At 39.0% G+C, this 21,847-nt stretch overlaps 1 protein-coding gene across 3 annotated transcripts in view; it reads right to left on the bottom strand.

The window, feature by feature from the left end:
* Nucleotides 1–21,847, bottom strand: part of GPD2 (glycerol-3-phosphate dehydrogenase 2) — a 927,571-nt gene that overhangs the window by 615,345 nt on the left and 290,379 nt on the right. For all 3 annotated transcript variants that reach the window (XM_085645519.1, XM_085645518.1, XM_085645520.1), the window contains exon 3: nucleotides 3,239–3,410. In XM_085645519.1, the coding sequence (XP_085501645.1) occupies nucleotides 3,239–3,410 (172 nt within the window). The remainder of the gene's footprint in view (nucleotides 1–3,238; nucleotides 3,411–21,847) is intronic.

Genomic DNA, 21,847 nt, shown 5'->3' on the forward strand with positions numbered 1-21,847 from the left:
CTGCCCTTAAAGAAACCTTAGAACGAGCAATCAGCTTCTGCTTCAACCACAATATATTTGAACTTTAAAATACGGTGGTCGTTCTTTTTCACACTTTGCCCCCACTCCAATGGAACAGCTCCCCTTTCACATTAGGGATTACACGAGTTTTCAAGCTTCAAAAAACATCTGAAGACCGGACTCTTAACGGCACAGAGATTTTTGTCCTGCTATCTAAGCGCTAAGATGCCCTTCTGAGGATGAGTCCTGCACCATACTAAATCCCAAAACATAACATAAGGTAAATACCAAACATAAGAATAAATTGATCCTGTCGCTCCACCCGGACAAGATTTTTTGCATCAAGTTTCCTATATTGGACCCCCGTCCCAACTATTCAAATTGACACTGACTAACTCTCGCTGGTCCTGTAGAGAAGCCAAGTGGCTCTCCTCATACTGGGACGATATAAATAAAAAACTCAAGGCTATTTTTAATACAAATTTCTCTGTAACTTTACCGTTTATATTGTTAGGCCCACACGCTACCAACTTTCCGCTGGACCTGACCAACAAAGACTTCGCTCTTCTAGATCTTTCATTCACTGTGTCAATTAAAGCCATTTTATTGGAATGAAAGGCGCTAAATAACTTCTCATACCACATGGTGGGCAAGGGTTTCTTATCTTAGAAGTACACAAACGTTTATCAAACTCTACAGGGAAGCCTGATGCTGCTCATTCAATATGGTATACACTTGATAATTTCATGGCCATCAGCTGACGATCTCCTAGCCCATTATGTACCCTCCACAGACAAAAGCAGTCACATTCACTCTTCTCATGTTATATGATGACCACAGGGTGGTTCCTCTTTCCCCGCTCTTCCTAGCTCTCCCCTCTTATCTTCTTCACCTTCATTATCTGTACTGTAGGCACCTACTATAACCCCGTCTAACATTTGTAACTGTTAGGGTGCTAGAACATTGGCTTGAGAGATATATTTATCTAGATTGATCATTGCTCTTTTTGTTTTTCCTCATCACCATCTGCTTACTGACATGTTTGGAAATAGACTCTGGCCGCCCATAACTCTTTTGCAAAGGGTTACTGACGGTTGGTTTCTGATGTTGTAAGCATATTTGGTAGGCTCTATGTACATCTAGATTACACACCTACTGCTTTGTTCTATCTTTATGAAAAAACGTTACATTTTTAGAATAAAAAGAAAATGCCAAGCATGTTCTAGAGAACAGATTGGTATAACAGACCAATGTTTCAAGATTACACAGAGGACAAATATATCTATAAGAAAAAAGATCTTCTGTTTTGGCATTGTGAAACTTTTATGTAGCAGCTCTCCTTAATTCATCTCATAATGGGACATACTGTACAAATTGAGTCCACGAGGGTTACATCCTAGCTTTTACATTGTTTATTGTTTAGTATGTTAGGAATTATTTCACCAATGTGCCTTCAGTAAATACAGACAATTTCCTTGATTGGTATATGCCGGTGACACAAATGTACTCGCCTCTTAAACGTTTCAGTGTATCTGAAAATTACTGCGACAAAAAGCACAAACAACTCTTAACATAAGTGTGAAATATAAGTAGTCACATATAAACTGGAGATTTATCTTGTAATTAACATTATTATAATTTATCAAGTCAAATGTTTGATAAGTAGTCTGACTTACAAATACCAAAATGCGGATGAAGAAAGTGTAAGGAAATCACCTCGGCTGCACTACAATTACACTACATGTGAAGGGTATATGGTTTATATAGACAAAGTTCAGCTAACAGCTCCTTAAAGTGCCGATTAGTATGGTTTCATAAATCTCACTCCACTGATATTTCCAGATAATGAGTTATCAATGTCTTTCAAGTCTTCCTAAGTCTAGCATTTAAACCAATACTTTTTGGCCTCTTTGTGGACTAATACTAAAGCCTTGGCTGAAGTCTACGGGTTCCAACTAAACAATATTTTGATCATCAGTCAGATCTTCCCATCTTCCCTGGCACACACATGAAGTATACTGTTTGGTACTGGATTTGCAAACTTCTGGCCTGACCCTACTCGCCTTAAAATCATATAAGGATATACACTGATGGATCTGTTATACAGCAGATTAGCACTAGCTTATTAGCCCTTAACCACACAATTTTATTTGTGGGAAGAGAGAAATATTTTGAGGTTGCCAGATATTTTCACTATCTGTAACAAGTGCGTAGTATTGGTCTTGACCCCACTTCATATACATTGCAAATTGTTAAACAGATCGCAATACAACATGTATATTTCAGATTTTTCACTGGAAAAATGAGGATTATAATCTCTTTCTATGCCCCTAAAAAAGTAATGCTAGGAGATTATGGCTATTCTCAATTCTTCAAGAATGACAGAAATGGCCTATGCCAAGTGACAACAAAGACAAATAAAGGTCTTTTTTGTGTGGTAACTACTGCATTAAACTTGTCTCTATTGTAGAACACATTAAATTGGACTTTTCACTGGTATGTATGTAGTTCAGTTAACTTTCTGGCTAACCCTTCAGTTACAATCATCCAATTTTTAATTTCAGTAATAAGCACTGCATTGAGTATAATAAAATAAGGTATTATCAAAACGAATTGATAAAAGATGTATATCTCGTGGACCAAAGCACTGGGTGTAACATTTAGATTTTCTGATTTGAACAGCATTGCATGCGTATATGTTTGCTATTTTTAGCAAACAGAGAATGCAAATATGATGGAAATGCATTTTAGATACAGGTGCTTTATACAAAAGTGGCCGTTCTTGAAAAGTTGACCTTTTTAGAGATGTGTGCTTATAGTATGTGCAATAAAATGCACGTTTGTATTTGCAACCTACCAAAAGTCATTCATAAGCAACTGTAGCGGTTAATCAAATGGCATATAGTGTGGAGCTGGTGGCATTTAGAGGACCTAGCACTGCCCCAATGTTTCCCCAGAATTCCTTTAACCTTGGACAATCTCACCAAATGTGCAGCATGAGTCGATAGTCCCCCAGCATTCTTCAGTTTGCTACACTTTTCTTTCTACAGAACAGGTTAGTGAGTGACACGATTCCTCCCAGTGAGGAAAACTGCACTGAGAACTGGAAAATGTGTGTGTATACAGGTTAGCATGACACTTTGTGAAGTACGCAGCACATTAAAATACACACAAATGATATTCGGCACTTTTTTCAATACAGTCAAAATTCTGTCTTTCATAACGTTAGGCACATTACCTCTTGTGACAGCATCTAAGGCACAGCCACATCCTGTTGCTCCCCCACCTATCACAAGCACATCAAATTCTTTTGTATTTTCCAGAGTCAAAAGCTGAGCTTCTCTCGATGGAAGTTCATGATCATTAACTTGTCTTACAGGCTCGGCTGCTTCAACGTAGGTAATATTGACCTAGAAGAAGAAGAAGCAGCATTAATTATTGGTCTCGAACTAATCTTTTTCAAAAGTTAAAAAAATATGGTTTTGAAAATATTGTGGAATTGAAATGCAGCAAACCAACAGCAGGATGTATTTATCACTTACATCCATCTTCTTAATTCTGAAAGGATGAATGCTGGCAAAACCAGAAGAAGCCCTGTGGCCCTGATTGCAACCTGTACCTGTCCCCAGCATCAGTAATCTCACACATACACCATGGGTGCCATTACTGTAGGCATGTAGGAATACTGGGGATCACAGACAGTGGCTGAAAAGGGACTAACAGCAGTAATCAGTGTTTCTGCACCCATACCACGTTAATCATGATTTGCGGCAGTTCCCTTTCACACATTTCACCTTTACAAGAGGAAACTTTCATGGAAGGAAACACCAGGGGTGTGGTATTCCCACACACCTAGTAATTATTTATTTGACCATAAACACTGTTTTTTCATCTGAATCAGGAATTACAAGGCCAATGCAATGGGACCACGTTTCAAATCATTTTGGATGATTTGACAATAATTGTTGGTACGATTTAGAGAAGGGCTTTACATCCCACAAGTATGGAAATTTATCAGCTGCTCCTGGTGAAAAATAATTGTGGTCATGAAAGTATTTTTAAGACAATACATCTGTGAAGCAAAATCCAAAGTTTAAAACACCCACATGCCATATGCAAATTGACAAACCACTGATTGTAGACTTTTTTTTTTTTTTATCGGATGCATATTCACACTTATTTGTGTTTACACACCACCTGTTCTGACACTAGCAGTTTAGTAGCAATGGTAATATGAGTTAGCAATAAGGAATTAGTTTCTTGTAATCTTTGCACAATCCTGGGTGGTATTTGCACACCTATAAATAGAAAGACCACTGGATGTATTACACAGTTGATGTACCATTACTACGCCATTCAGAGTTTCAAACTTCAGTATATGGGATAATGCGCTAATTGCATGAATCCTTACCCATTACCTGGAGTAAATCATGCTAGAAAATCTTGAATGTACAGAAAATAAAGTTCAACCACCCTGGAAGTTATTTTCTAAACTTCCAAGATGACTGCCATATTGAGACTAGACTAAATGTGACAGCCATCTTGGAAGAATGGAAAATAACATTTAGCCATCTTGGAAGTACAGAAATTAAAGTTCAGCTCCATGAATGTTATTTTTTTTTCTTCTAAAATGGCTATAACAATGAGTCTACATGCAGCGTAATGGTCACCCTTGAGTATATGAAATAACAAACCAAGGTGGATGTCCTTCGCTATTGGCTTTGCCAATAACGACAGGCGAAGTTAAAGCCAATACCCGCAGCCAGTAAACAAGTAGTGGAAAGCAGGACAATGGCTTGAGAGCGCTCATGAGATTTCAATGGAGGGAGTTGTGGATGCACATATCACCACACCTAGAAAATGACTATGATATTTAGATATATCATAACCACAAAGTCAAAAATGTCAAAACACCCTTCCTGATTTGAGAGAAAAAAATATAGGTTGCTGGCAACTTTTACAAACCAGTCAAGGGCTTAAACACAATGGAGGAATGGAGCCGTTTTATGGTGGAACGGAGATGGAATCTTCACAAGTACGCTGGTCCTATGCAGGAGTTAGTAGCACAGATGTTTCTACAGAAACCAGCAAAGTTCAAAGTGATTAAAGAAGGCAAAACTTACTTCAAAAAGAATATGAAGACTCAAAGGAGCTAATCTCCAAGTGGACTTGCCTGTGGGCCCATAGCAGGTTGCAAATAAATACTCACACATATACACCTAATCCCACTAATACCCTTACTTAGTCTCAACTTCAGCACAACTCAACTGCAATACTACAAAACATAACACTATGGAAGATAAATAATAAGATGTTTTGCAGGGATGGTATCATCTAAGTCTGATAGACTGTGATTATGTAGTGGGTTATTTATCTCTTCTTTCTCGTTTCTCATCCTCGCTACACTAAGGGCTAATGGTAAGGGATCGGGCTTAGGGGCTCAAAGCTGAAGCAATATTTCACTTCATGACGCACAATAAGTTTAATATGAGTTTTTTTTTTTTTAATACATTTATATTTAATTTTGTATGCACAAATGCAGTAAATAACAAACGAACAAGACAATATCTCAGGACTTTAAATTATAATACTGGGCTGATCATACATGGTCCAAAGAATATCCAATTTATGTTCAGAAAGGGACACCAAATTTACTACCATGTTTCAAATGGAATTCGGTCAGAGTTTCTAGAAAAATGTATGATTAGCAGCTAAAGATGCAAATTATTTAGGTTCAAAATCACGAATATCTGGTGGGCTTGGAGCTCACTGTTCAAAAGGTATTCTACTTTCTGTGGTAGCCAATTGCGGTCTGGTATTTTTCATGACTATACAGTTAAGCCATGGGCCAAAAAAGGGTTGGTCATCATTGGCCAATTGTTTCATAGCAATGTGCCGTGATGATACTAAGACTTGAGGAATGCATTTTCTCTGCCTAAATAATACTTGAAATATTTACAGTTGCATGATTTTTTCTTACAACATCTAGACAACGTATGGATTGATAAAAATGTACTATTACTTCACCTGTATGAATTCAAGTTTACACCTAAGATACCAGAATTTTATAGCACCTTCTTGAAGCAGGCTAAGGATGATCTATAACATGCTTCTCTGAAGTGGACAACTACATTGGGTCAATCAAGATATCAGTACAGATGAATATTAGAAGATCTTTATCACTCTATGATCTTTCATGACTGCAAACCTTAAATGACAACAATTTAAGATATTGCATTGTACCCCCCGAAACTTTATAAGTGGAACTAGCGTGAGGACTTAAGAGGCAGTAGATGTAACTTAAAAACACATGCAGTTCGTCTGCATTTTCTAAGTTGCCAATGCTTAAAATAATTTTGTAATAAAATTGCTGCTGCAATCTCAGAGCAATTGAATCCGGATATTATTTTAATAACAATTATCATACTTCGAAATCGATAACTCAGTAACCGCACAAAATACTTGTTTTTCCAGCAATTACCATAGCCAGCCTATGTACAGCCCTAGAATGGATTAATGTGTATCCTCCAAATATTCAAATAGGGGAATCTGCTTTACCATAATTACGAAATGAAAGCCACTTGGTAGACAACAAAAGGTGAACAGGGGAAAAGAGTGATTTATAAGAAAAAGGGACCATTGATTGTATGATTATTATTCACCATTTACGTTGAAAGATGATCTGATATATATATATATATATTATTTTTTTTCACTCCAAACTTCCACTCGTGTAGAGAAGAAACTCAGACACTCCTGAAGACTGAATACTTAAATTTGAAGTACTCAGCATACAGGTGTGTTTGAATTTCTCCTCTACACAAGTGCATGTTTGGAGTGTATATTATTGGGTCACAGGTAACCCGTCTCAGACCGCTATGCAGTAGCCTCGTATAACCGTAATTGGAATTTGACATATATATACACACACGTCAAATTCTAAATCCAGTTATGCAAGGCTACTGCATGGCAGTCTGAGACGGATGGATATATATATATATATATATTTGCTTTACTGCATAGACAACTGCTAAGCATTCGTTTGCTGTTATGCCAATACATAAAAACCGAAAAACAGGATTAAACACTACGTAAAGACATTACAACACTCCCAAAATTGTCAACTTGTTAAATAAAATGATCTAATGCTAAAAATTATCAAAAAGAATGCAATTGGTGAACTTCGAGGCAAGTCAATGGTCATATGTAGCCTTGATGTGGTCTTGATTCTTCTTATAGATTAAGCAACATTATACGCTATAAAATCAAACACGAGGTTTTTGTACAGCACTGACAAATACGTTACATGTGTAATATATTTCTATATTGCTATCTCAGGGTTTCTAGCGACACTTACAATCAATTCTGCTTTTCACCTAGTGATTTATGATATTACATGAGCCCCTTGATGGCAACACGGGATCATATCACAGATTACCTTGAATGTAAGACGGTCCTATATTGCCACCATGGGTTTCTGTAGCCATAAACTACATTGCGACAGTCCAGGCGCAGTGAGCTCTGCAGACTTGAGTGCTGGAAGCAGGGCCTGATCGAGGTCCAAGCTCTTAGCCCAACCCGTCTACGATATGCCAAAAGGTCCACATGGGAGCACAACTTAATCAATGATATCACTGTCACTAAGCAATTGGTGTTATTCACAGAAAGCACATGACATTGTGGAACTGATACCTACGGTTATTTTTAGTGGCAATCTGGCATACTACCCACTTTACTGTTAAGTCAGATCTTAATGTGTGATCAAAACATACTGGTGCTTTCTAGTGCCAGTTTTATTTAATCTAGTTAATGACTAATTCGCTTTAAACACACAAATAAACTGAACTAAAATAACCCGGCCCTAAAAGAACTCAATCGGTGCCAGGTGAAATACAGGATCAGATTTATATGTTAATGCACGACCCACAAGGATGTCGGGGAACTAGCCCAGCACATCTATAGGATCTGGCCGCTATGGCTGATTAAGCACTGGCATTTTTTTTTTTTAAGTAAGAACCATGGGGAAGGAACTGCAGCCCACAATCTGCACTTCTCCATTTTAGAAAGCTGGTCACCCACCTCGAGCTGGTGCATAGTGGCTTCTTCAAAGAGGACACTCAAGACAACCTTATAGAAGGAGGCCTTAACTGAACACTACGCACAGAGTCCCCAAGTACCCCTAACAGTGGGTCCTGGCCCCATATACGCATGCGCTAGTCAGAGCGCAATCATGGAATGACTTGCACCTGCTGCCCAAGACAATACCTCTTGTAGGACATAAGCCCATCTAACACCATTGTACTCAATTTACATCCAGTCAGTGATTCTAAGACAAAATGCTAATACTGATCAATATTTTAATCAAACCTTTGCAGCTCACGAGTCCCAGGTCTCATATATAAAATAATTTTACTACCAGACACTATTCAATACATTTTTTCAGGTTTTCTTTAACATATCAGAAGTACATAAACAACTGTTTTCTGCACAGTACAAGGACTGTAACAGCTGGACAAGTCTACAACAACCGACAGCGTTGTTTAAAGCTACGCAATTGCAACCTGACAAAGTAAATGTTTGATAAAACTATATTAAAGGATTTTCCAATGTCAAGAAAACATTTAATTCATTTTGCATGCAACACTCATTCTAAATGATTAGATCAATTTTCCCGGTGCTCATGCCCCATTAGACTTGCAAATTTTAAAACGTTCCTAGACATTTGCAACTTATGGTGTAACAGCAAACAAGATCTAATAATTAGTGTCTATTTCTGAAAGAAGTGCATATTTAAAGACCACAGGCAATTAACAACTAGGTTGTCCTGTAATCATGTACAGTAATAATTTGAACACGGTGTAGAGCTTCATGCAAATGACTTTATGCAGCAGCAACTGCTTACATACCCTTATGCATTATGAAGCCATCAATAGAACGTTTGCTACAAGAACCAATTTTATATCAATGTGGTTATTATCGAGGCGGTGCTAAAAATCTTTGTATACCTGCAAGAAATCAAATTGAAATGAATAAACATTTTTCCTTCGCATAATCTTAAGAAATCATTCTAATGGCCTACTTATTCTGTTTTCCTCCATGTAATTTAGTTATTTTAACAAGTCTGACTGTATTCCTACAAACAAATAGGATAGCTTGATATCAGAGCAATTGTATGCAACAATAAGGAGAGCGCGCTTAAATCAATCAATCCACAGTCGGGGTAGTTCTGAGGACTGTGAGGGGAAAATGCACAAAGCAGTTTTCCAAATAGATCTCTTAATGCTTATTACGGTATATATAACAATGAAAACATTGAATAGTTCTGTCACTCTACTAGTGACAAAAAAAATACCATTTAGTTTTACTACAACGGCGCTTTAGTGCTGTGGCGTGGCATTACATGATAAGTAGGGCCTAGGGTAGGTAATGACGAACCCGACAACATCCCCCCGACCTTGCGCTTCCTCTACACCAAGGTTATGTTATGTTATAACGTTTTGTAGAGCGCACAGCTGCCCCAGCAAAGGAGCGTCCTGGCGCTAAGCAACAAAGAGAGGCTGCTGATAATTGGAAGGGCTACGGGGAAGGAAAGAGAGTGGTCTTGATGGCCTTACGGTAAAAAGCAAGTTGGAGTAAATAGGTTCCAAGGGTACTGTATTATGCAAGTCAATACTTCTGCCATATTGAAACAGGAACAGCACGCTCCTTGCTAAAGAAGACACAGCAGGCTGATCCTGATTTCTTCCTACTCACCTGTGACAAACATCTGGCTCTACTCTGTCCCCAGATACCAAGGAAGGGGGTGGCCAACAATCAGGTTATTTTCTTCCAAAAAGGTCCCCTTTAGAGTTGGCAATACTAGGCAGACAACGGACTGGACATCCCCTCTGTAGCCCCTTCCTTTGACCCCAATTCTAGAAAGCCTACAAATGTATGTAAAGTTCTGCATCATTCAATGAAGTATGAATAATAATCAAAAATCAGATTAGACGACATATTTCCCTATCAAAGAGAGCACCTAATAAGAAACAGATCATCAAAATATATTTGAAATCACATTCTATTGTCCATCTTTACCCAGGCTCGATTGCAGTATTTAAGTCTGCCTTGACAACGTAAAACCTATTTTTACCAAAGATTTAAAATATGCATAGAGTCGGCATTGGCTTTTACCAGAGGAGTATTTTTCTCTCACCTCTTGGTATTGACGGTTTGATATATCGTTCTGCCCCCGATGCAGTGCGTACATTGCAATGAAGGAGGGACTACTTAACACCTTGAAAGTATACGTAATCATCACACGTTAAATTATTTTCTCATTGCTGCATTGTATACAGAAATCCATCTTTTTTTTGCTTTGTTTTGCACTGCAGCTGGCTTTTTGTAATCATTTAGTCAATACTTAAAATACAAAGCAAAATCTCTTGGTTTTGGCCAATGCTCGAGTTCCCTTCAATATATATAGAAAGTAGCCAATCACTGCATTTCAGTGGTTGGCAGGAGCGCATTGATAATGGCTACTGACTCTACTTTATACTCCTCATATCCTAATCGGAGTCGTATGAGGAGAGCTAGACAAATGTTCAATCCCAAAAGCAAGGACAGCTTTTGATTTGAATTGGGGAACCCACTTTCATGTCTTCCACCGCACTATGAAGCTGGGTCAAGAAGATGATACAATAGATCGTGTTTAGAGCTCACTTTGCAAGAGAAACCATGGCCTTTATGGCATTTTAGGCCAGGGCAAAATTATAAGGCACATCGAAGGCCACGGACTGGTCAGGGGATTCCATTTTCTTTTTTAGACTGCATTCAGATGGCCACAGCGATTCTTGGCTTGCTTTAATTTAGTATAAAATGATCCTTTGGGTCTTGAAATCGAATGACTATTTTCTACAAGGACTTAAGTCTGAATTATATTCTCAACACATTTATATTATTCTTCCTGTCTGTGTTAGAAGAACAAGTTACTTACTTTCGGTAGCACCTTAACTGGTAGAGTCTATATAGCTGCTGATTCCTTACCCTACAATATTCCCCAGGGGTCAGACTAGATGTGGAAAATCTTGACCAGTACCTCTGCGTGCCGGTAGGTGGCATCGATCGCCTCTGTGTTGGCGTAATCCGTGCTGGAAGTGAAGTGCGCGGTGCTTATATTTGCGCCACCTCCGCGTGCTGACATCAGTTTCTTTTCATGAAATTTCTACACCAGAAGCATTGATCCATGTGTAGGCTGATAGACAAGTGTGCAGATACTAGAACCTAAAAGAACATTCAAGGCAGAAAAAAACGTTCGCAGAAGCAGGGAGGTTGGGAGGGTCGGTAAGGAATCTGCAGTTAGATAGAGTCTCTACCAGAGAAGGCGTTACAGAAGCCAAGTTACGTGTTCATCTGATAGAAACTTCTAGCTGCAGATTCCTTACCTTAGATATCAAAGCAATACCTCCCTACAGATGGGTCTGCAAACTGGTTCAGACCATAAAGTCCTGGAGGATTGAACAGGCAAAATGTCCATCATGAGAGACCTGAATGTCAAGGCAGTAATGTTTGGTAATTGTGTACAAAGAAGCCCACATAGAAGTCAGACAGATGTCCAAGACAGGGACTACTCAAGCTGACGCCAGCCCACCTGGGGTTGCTTCATGGCCAGTGAATAGGAGTTTTTAATACAGAGCTTAATAATCCAGAGGGCTTGTTTCTGCATTGCTTTACCTATTTTTTGCTCCGGTAAACTAACAAAGATTTGATCATCCACCCAGTGCTCTCTTGTGCAGTCGACAAAGCACTTTTTGGGTCCAGGCGAAGGTGTCTCTACTCCTCCTTAGAAGCAGGGTTCAGAGTGAAGAAATTCAGCAGCATGATGTATTGGCCAACATCTAAAGGTATCACCACCTTTAGCACAGGTGTGGAGAAACAGTATGTCTTTGGAGAAGCTGGTGTATGGACTGAATACAGAAAGAGCATGTAGCTCGCTAACTCTTCTGTCGAAGTAATGGCAACCAATAAGTTTCTTTTCATTGTCAAGAGATGCAGACGGCAGTTATGCACGGGCTCGAAGGGCAAACAACTCAAAAGGGTTAAAACCAAATGAAGGTCCCATTGAGACATAATGAAGGGTTTAGGTGGAAACATTTGTTAAAGCGGTTTTGGGAAACAAGTCACAACAGGTGACATGAATGAAAGGGACGATTCGGGAACCTCAAAAAAGCCATAATGGCCAAAAGATGCCCTTTAACTGTGTCTGAAGCAAAGCCTTGCTGGGCTAATGATAAAACATACAACAATACCTTGGACAAAGAGCAGAAAAAGAATCAATATGCTTTTCAGCACACAATATTGCCACAAACATGTCCAAACAGCATGTGTATACAGTCTTTGTTGATGGACACCTGGCTGGCAGTATAACTTCACAGACCTCCGAAAGGGAGATCAATAAACTGTCAACTGCTGCGGCTCAAAGTCCATGTATGAAGACTGAGTGTGCGCAGGTTCGGATTTAGAACCCTGCCCTGTTGGTGCAACAGGAGACCCTCCCGAAGAATGGAGGACCAATGCTCATGCCCAGGAGTTCAGTATACCATACTCTCCCTGCCCAAGAATGAATTGGGCCCAGTCTGCCCTGGTCTGTATGGCTTCCTGCCGATACCACTCCTGGCCAGAGATCTGAAGGAGTCATAAGTCCCACCCAAGACAAAATTAATCTCCAAGCGAGAGCTGCCTTGGAAACTCCAACTTGTAGAAATGCTGAGTTTAATCGTTCTTAGCAGTGGCGAATAGATCAAACCAAGGTTGAAGCGCCCACTAAGGGAGGATGGTGTTACTGCAGCCTTGTAAAGAATGACCTGTACCAAGGTGAAGGGATGTTGCTTTAGTATATAAATATGCACACACACACACACACACACTTGCAATTGTAACAAGTCGTGCTTGTTTTCCATAGGATTAATTATTTGCCAGCGCGGTTGATAATGAGTCCAAATTACCAATTTCAATGCATTTCCTGATTTTGTTTTTATAGTTTGTGCTCACACCCTACTATTTATAGAAACTTGTATTCACTGATAAGTACAACACAATTAAATTGATTAGTTTGGTTGTACTCTCCCGCTAGGAGTAAGCAGTGTTACTGCAGCCGTGTGAAGCTTCCTCTAGGGGTCAGTGGTGTTAATACTGCCTTACTGACTCCCTCTGGGTGCAAGTGGTGTTACTGGGCCTTGTAAAGATTCCCTACAGCAGGCTTTTGTTTTCTTAAGCTCCCTCCAGGGGAGAATGGCCTTACTGTAGCCTTGTGAAGAATGACCTAGACCAAGTTGAAGGAGCGTGGCTTTAGTATATAAATTTGCATACACACTTTCACTATTTTAAACAGTTGTGCTTGCTCTCCATAGCTGGTTCATAATAATGAGGCCAAATTACAGATCTCTATACATTTCTTGATTATTTTTTTTAAAGGTTGTGATCACACCTTCCTATTTAACTCTCCCTCTATGGGCAAGCGGTGTTACTGCAGCGCTGTGAACCTTCCTCTAGGGGGGAGTGATGCTAATACAACCAAACTGACACTCCCTCCAGAGAAGAGTGGCTACTGTAGAATTGTAAAGCTTCCTTAATGCAGCCTTTTGAAGCACCCTCTAGGGGAAAATGGTGCTACTGTAGCCTTGTGAATACCCCTCTAGGGCACTGCTGTGGGGAGGGGCATGGGGGTTGGTGGCTTCAACCTAGAATTCTGCATATACACTTTAGCTACATAATCCTTTGGGCTAATTTTCAGTATGATAAAAAAACAGATAAATAAGTATAATGAGAAATCAGCATTATAATTTACAAACAAATGTATTGAGGGTTATGAAAATTGTTGATGTAACCCTACTATATAGGGATTATCAATTATTGGGAAGTCCACTTTCCTAACAACTTCTAGTTTTTGGGAACTATTTTTTAGGTATATGTGTACATGTGCAAGGTGTATGTGTACAGGTGCAACGGCAAAATGCAGCCATTCAGAGCTAAAGCATCCAATGGCTGAGTGGACTGGTCTGTTGATCTATACCTTTTTCCTTGGGTGGGAGCAAGAATAATTTGAGTGTCATGTCAACAGACCAATGGGGAAAGTGTTGATTGAGAGCCCCTATATATGTATGTATTTTTGGTAGGTTTTTTGTTTTTAAAAACATAAGGCTGGCAAGACAGCGAAAGCAGTCTTTAGGCCAGACCTATAAAAGGTCTTCCTACATGGAATAACAGCCTAATCCCAGACCCTTCCGACTCCCCAAATTGAAAGACATGATAAACCAAGTAGATGGCTCAAATAAATGTGTCATATAATTGGAAATTAAGCAATATGTATCAGCTTTACTGTGATCTTTCTCAGCCCTTTTTAAAATTATTTGTATCACTTTTATAATCCCCATTGGGCATACGGTTTGCGCTATTTTAACTCTCCCAGTGAGGCTGGGCAAAGAATTACAGAGTCCACAAACCCCGGACCTGGTAATTCTAGAACCTGAGATTCTGGATCTGGACTTCTCATCAGAGCTGAAGCACTGCTTGCAGCTGCTGCTTCTGGCTCCCACTAATCCTCTTACTAAAGGCTTGGGAGCTGGAAGGCAGCAATTGCTTCCTAGACTAATTTGCCTTAAATACCAGCCCGAGCCAAGCCACCCACGGAACAGGTATCCTGTAAGTCCCCACATGCATTTACCACCTGCACCTAGAAGGTGGTAAAGGTGTGCATATTTACCATGCAGATTTGGACCAAATAGTCTAGGTCCGCATGTTAGCCCCCATTTCTGGGGGGCAATACAATGTGATCCACAGCTACCAGTGTGGGGTACCACACACAAATGTAGATTCTACCCTCTGATATCCCCACAGCTAAATCAAGGGAAATTGTATTGAGGGCTCTTGTACAAGTCTTTTTTGCACCTGCATTGCCCCAACGTGGAACTCAACACCCAACACAGACAACCAGGTTTGACCTCCTCGAGTTTTCATTTGGGGAGCATTTCTCTGCGATGGCACCACAGAAAAACAGTTATGACAACATTTAAAAAATATTTTAATACTATTGATTCCATTGCTCGTTCAATTCATGCATTATCAGTCTTTAGCAACTTATGTTGGAACTGCTACTTTGCATTTCGTAAGCCATGCTAAATTCTAGTTTACCTCTTTTACACATACACCATAGTTTTTTGCCAAATAAACAAATACAACCCTCATTATCAATTGGTCATGGTATTCAGTACATTTAAATCTTCTTTTCGGTTAATATCTATGCTTGAAACGCAGGTACAAAGTTACTTGAGAGTTGTTTAAACAATACTAAAATGGTTATACAAAAGGTTAAAGTGCAATGGACATAAATACTCAAAATCAGAATTTGTTAAGCAAGAGTGAACATATGGGGTTGAGGGAAGATGACTTCAGTGTTTTCTACTTTACAGCTCTTTAAGAGGTCTATGGTATATTGTCACGGTTCTCTGCTGCTATTCTAAAAGGGTTCTTACTAAGTACGTATTTGGTGTATACTTTTAGGATTGTTTGGGTTATTTGAAATTCTTTTGTTGCAAATTCCTACAACTACTAGGCTCACACAGAAAAGATTTTTCCAGCGTTAAAGGTTCACCACTAACCAGGGCAACCAGAAATGTGCGATTGCGCAACCATGGCGTTTTTTGCATAGTTATGCATCGACTGCATTTACCACACAGTCCATCATCTGCTACTTAATGTACAGACTTTAATTAAAAAAAAATTGTTCCTTGTTCAAACGGTGCAAAAGTTACAAAAACAGGGACACGTATTATGGTGCAGTTAAAGGCCCTTTGTAAAGGTTGACTAGTCACATTTATTTTGCTTATTGCTATGTTTGGGTGTTAAATTGGTACGAATGAGGTGTGCAACCTTTACCCGGACAGTGTGAACAAGGGTAAAAATGACAAAATAGTGAACTAATCCTAGCAGAAAATATACAGCATAATTTGTCTTTTCTTGCAGCATAATTCAGTCAACCCTGCCGCATAAATTAGCCCAAACCTGCCGCATAATTTCATTGGCTCTGCCTTTAAGGTATGTAAATGATCACTTAGCCCAAACATTTGAAAGTACTAGAAATAACACATTTACCTATGATTCTACAAACGTACAAAGAGGGTTTGGCAGGATGTTTTGGAAAAACATTGATGGGATTATAATTTGTAACCACCTCAGTTTTCACAGTTTCTTTTCAACCAATACTTAAAAACACAAAATATTAACTGCCAGTCTAGCCACCATTTGGAAAACAAGATTTGGAAAACAAATACGAAAAGCATTGGGAAAGCCAATAGGTGTCACCTATGAGCAAGCTACTGGCTTTGCCAATGTCTTTTCGCTATGTTGTACAGTAGCTTAGCTGTGCAGCATGGCTAAAAGTAAAGTTAGAAAAAAGCACAATGACATGGCCAGCACCTTCGGCGTCATAGCACTTTTCTTATGGCTGGTTGGGGCAGAGTAAAACTAACAACAGAGGAGAGGGAGGGGGAATTTGCAAAATGGATAACGGGAGGGAGGAGGAATTTGCAAAACAGACAACAGGTTGGGTGGGAAGGGACAAGTTGGGCCTGGAGCACCTGCAAGGAAACTGCACTTGTGACTGCTTATTTAGTAGTTAAATATAGCAATATTCTGTGTTTAGCGGAGTCCTTGGAGGTTTTGGCCTTGGTGCCACTTCGCCTGCTGCACCATTCAAATCAAGCCCCTTTTAACTGAAAGATAACTGCAATTGTGTTTGCCTGTGTGCAGGTCAAATGTAGCAATATCAGGTGTTTAGAGGAGTTCTGACAAATTTTGGGCCCGGTGACACTGCACCTGCTGCACCATTCAAATCATGACCCTGTTGTCTACAAGGTAACTGAACTTGTGACTGCCTGCTAAGTAGTAAAATGTAGCAATATTAGGTGTTTAGTGGGGTGCCTGGAGCTTTTGGTCCCGGTGCTATTGCACTTGCTGAACCACCATTCAAATCATGACCCTATTTGCCTGCTAGATAAATGCACTTGTGACTGCCTGTTTAGTAGTCACATATAGCAGTATTATGTGTTTAGAGGGGTTCTAACAACTTTTGGCCCGAATGCTACCGCACCTGCTGCACCAATCAAATCATGACCTTTTTGTCTGCAAGGTAACTGAACTTGCGGCTGCCGGTTTAGTAGTAAAATATAGCATAGCTCTTGTATATTAACTTTATTTTTAAAGTGCAACATTTATTATAACATATAAAATTTGATCATAATGACCAAATAGATTAAGTTGAAAAAAATCTATTTGATAATGCCTTCCAAAGTGCAAGGAAGGGTATTGAGGCATGAAAAGGAAATGACACAAACGCTCTAAGGCTAAAGCATTTGCTTTACACGACTAATACAAGCAATTTCAATGCAATCGGTCTCGCCTTTGGGACCTTATATGCATTTAGCTATGCAGCACATTAGCCTGGGTGCTGAAACATCTACTGTTCTTTAACATGGAGGGAACGTAAGCACCAAACTGTGTGACACACCAGGTATGGGAACACATGGAGAGAAATATTGCCTTTCAGCAGGAAACGGTATAGTCCAAAGCTCTGTTTTTAATATAAATTCAGGGCCTTCAGTGATCATATCACTAAAAATACAAGATTTGAAAAAGATATTATTGTCTACGGGTGCTCGTGGAAGACAATTTCTATCGACTGGAATCTAGAGAATGCTAAAGTGATTCTGGTATTTTACGGACCTCTGCTGGTCGTTTTCTATCAAGACAGTTAAATAGAGGCAGTTGAACAGAAAACAAAAGTCCCTAAGCGAAAGCAGACAAGTCCTAGGGCTGATCTCCAGAGCTCACATAGTACATACAAATATAAGTATATAATAAGTATATACTAAAGTATCTACAAGAGGTCTTGAAAGCTCGACCTAAAAAAGCAAGCATACTGTTAGATGCAGTCTGCCTTTTCCGTGGGAAGAGATCTTATCTTGACAGTGAATGGGGCTTAAATAGTGGGAACAGCTTTAGTAGGGGCATTGCAAATGTGTGCAGCCAGGGGAAGCTAACAAAAAAAAAAGTTCCACACAAAAGTAAATGACCACAGTAATTTGGGTTGGGAACTGATAAGAGCCCCCTTTTAAGATGTATTAAATACAAGAGGTTTGTTGACTGCCAGAAAGAAGCTTGCATTTCTAAGTACAATAAAGATTTTAATGTTAGTCGGGCCCTTTTCTTCTTGTTTGCATTTCCGGATGCTAGTCTCCAGAGCAGAACATTTTAGCTATTAGTATCTCTTCACAAATAGATGCTACTTCCAAAAATTATCTTAAAGCATATCATTTTTCAGATGGCATTTGACGTGGCTTCCGGATATTTTGCCCTTGATACTAAATGTATCCTTTGTATCCTCATCAACAACTTTATTTAGGCTCGAAAGAACCATAAAAGTACACAGTAGCACATCTCATGATAGATAAAAAATATGATGAGGAAAGTACATAGTTCACAACAATTTAAATGAGTTAAGATCGGTTAAAATCACACTGCATCAGCTTGCCATAAGAAGAACAATAGGGTACCTCCAAGCTGAATAATTTTCAGTTGGAAAAAATGTTTTTGAACAGAAACCTGGAAATGCTCTATAGAAGGGTCCATATAACCATCCCTATAATCCAACATTACAATCTATATTTGGGGTTCTGACAGAGCGCAAGCCATTGTGAGTGAATACAAAGAACATACAAAAAAGTATACGTGAACGAAGAAATAAAAATAAATTGTTTACGCTTGCAGTAAAAGACACACGGGGTACCTCCAAGCTACAGGATTCCCAGATGGGCAAAAACCTCAGACAGAAACCTAAGAATGAGCTCTTATAGGGTCCGCTATGCCGTCCAGGCATCTAGCCTTACTGTCTGAATTGGGGGTTTCCACAGAGCGCAAACTGTTAAAGATATGCTTAAAGTGCACAGTGCATACAGGAGGTATGAAATGTATATCGATCAATCAGTTAATTGTTTTGACTTACAAATCCATAAAACACTTGTTAAAACATAGCAAAATACTATTAGGAGCAAAGTGTAATAAACAGTTAAGAATATATGCACATTTTGATCTCTAAAAAGAATCTACTGGAGCTTGCTCATGTTTGCAATAATAATATAACGACTTTGCAGCATTCTTTGTTAGAACAAAGCAAAAGTACTTAAAGATGGAAGACTCAGTTGGTTTCAGCTCATTATATGAGATTATCTTGGTTAAGGCACGCGAGGGATAGGCATATAAAGCAATTACACACCCCACCTTCTCATAGGCTGGGGACCTAAGCCACAAATAATTATGCAGATGTTCCTTCTAGTCATTTGCATATTAACAAAGCTGTCTGTAGATATTTGGCCATTCCAACCATGATCACTTCTCTTCTGTCTGACCTAGGGATCCTCAGAGCTATGTCAAGGATCCTGAGTCCAATGAGATTGCATAATGTGATAATAATTTTTTTGTGTGGGGATCGATATGCAGTGCAGAAAAATAGAAAATTGACTCAGAGGGATTATTACAGATAGGGCATACTTTAAAAGGGCTGCTGGGATTCTCCCATTTAAAAGTAAATTGATACAATTTGATACATTTCAAATGTATAAGACCAATGGTTTCAGAGCACTGATTATAAAAGCATTTTAAAGCCCATCAAATCACAGCTCTTTCCTTTCAAGGTGTGCCTAGTAAAGGCATCATCTAAATTCTAATCTGCTTCCGCAAATGGTTTAATGTGGTTTGATTCTATGGGATAGGAACCAATACGAATTTAATAAACAATGAGAAGGATCTGATTCTAAGCATGGGATGTCATGATTAGATTTTAAAATCCTTATGAATTCTACTTTCACATTAACATTCCTTTAATTATCAACAAATGAGAGAATGTTCCTTTCTTATTTTCAGATAATTTGCAGATAGTTCATCCCGCTCATTTGGTTTCTCAAAATGTTTGGCTGAAATTTTGAACAGGAAACTATCTGTACGATTTAGAAATCATTTTCAAATTTGCGTTGAGCTAGAAGCACATAAGTATAGATATAAATGTTTGTATTTGTTTTCTAAAGATGTAACTATAACTATTTCTTGAGAATATGTGCTACCATTGACTTTTTCTTTGCTGCATCGGCAATGATCAAACATCCTATTGCTGCTTTATAGATCTCACTATTACCGGTGATAAACATCAGCGTAGGGTCTTTCTGTCTGAAAGCCTAATGGGAAAAACCCTCCAAAGCTGATGGAATGATATATTTTAAATAATTAAAGTGCTGAATTTTCATATTAAGGCCCTAATCTTATTTTACTCATGAATTCACGAGACTAAATCACTAGAACAGGATCAGCTATCAATATACACCCTAAGCCAGAGTAGATCGGTTCTAGGCAAATTTTATTGAGAAAGTGCAATCTCTTGAAGCTTGAGAGTCATGAATTGCAGAGGAAACTGTATATTTCTTGATTTTTGGATTACAGAATCTATAGGAATCTGCCAAAGCTAATCCGATTACTCATGAATTCACAAGACTTAATCACTAGAACACGATCAGCTATCAATATACAGCCTAAGCCAGAGTAGATCGGTTCTAGGCAAATTTTATTGAGAAAGTGCAATCTCTTGAAGCTTGAGAATTATCAATTGCAGAGGAAACTGTATATTTCTTCATTTTTGGATTACAGAATCTATAGGAATCTGCCAAAGCTGATCCGAATATATATTTATATAGCTCATGTCCATTAAGCGGACATAAACCTAGCTCAAGCACCTGTTACAATAAGAGTGTCATGGTGGTATGGAAGTAGTTTTTTTTTTTAAAGTCATTACAGAAAGCAAAATCACACGAGGAGTACTATGAGTAACATTATGTCAAAACAGTCCAAATTATCCTACCCACAGTTTGAATGGAAATTGTTATGAGTAACAAAAAAAACTTCAAAAAGACCAAAAAATTATTCCCATTCAGCAATAAAGTCCTCAACTGCTTCAGACACTGCCAATATACTGGATGAAGTAAAGGCAAGAAAGCCTTTCATGGAAGTAAAAAAGAATCTCTAGAAAATGCGTTGTGTTTGGACAAATGGAGTGCTATGATGTCTCACTAGTAGCAGTTGTGTACTAAACAAGTACCTGATAACAGAGCCTGCATGCTTGGTTGTACAGGTGTGTGGCTGCAGTATGATCTATGTCGAAAGAGGTCACTGCGGTGTGTGAAGTTCTGGCATATGGTCTGGTTGTGTAGCATTGAATACTGCACTGCTCATATGCCTTTCTATGTTTAAAAGGTATTTGAGAGCAACAGATCATTGTTCATACAGCATTATTTTACCTGAGAAAGGTTTCTGGCTACTGGTCTCAAAGAATGAATTTTCCTGTTTTGTAATGTAGGTTACTCGCTTTGTGGTTGATGGGGTGTTTTCTTGGACCAACTTGGTTATAACTTGGGGAATAGGAAATCGAATAGCAGTGTTTTAATAGCCTTCCAAAAGGCAAGGTGGTTCAGTGGTACTAGGGTTGCGGCACCGCCAGATAACTTGGAAGAGTTCAAATGGGGAATTAACGACAAGGTAGCAAAATTATTTTTTGAGGTGGCTTGAGCCCAAGGAGAATGGATGTCTAGGTGCAGAGCTCCGCTAAGAGAGAGCAAACAAATGGCAATTTCCTGACCACTGGAGCCATCCTGCGGGGAAACTGCTTTTTCCTATTTTCTCCATGTGATTCCTCCAACTGCCAAAACTGTCTCGAGGCCCTGATGAAGCAACCTTCAACATGGTGCTATTGCTCACGTTAGAGTTCCTCCCA

Source organism: Triturus cristatus, chromosome 3_1 (genome assembly GCF_964204655.1).
Source record: "Triturus cristatus chromosome 3_1, aTriCri1.1, whole genome shotgun sequence".
NCBI classification, from domain to species: domain Eukaryota; kingdom Metazoa; phylum Chordata; class Amphibia; order Caudata; family Salamandridae; genus Triturus; species Triturus cristatus.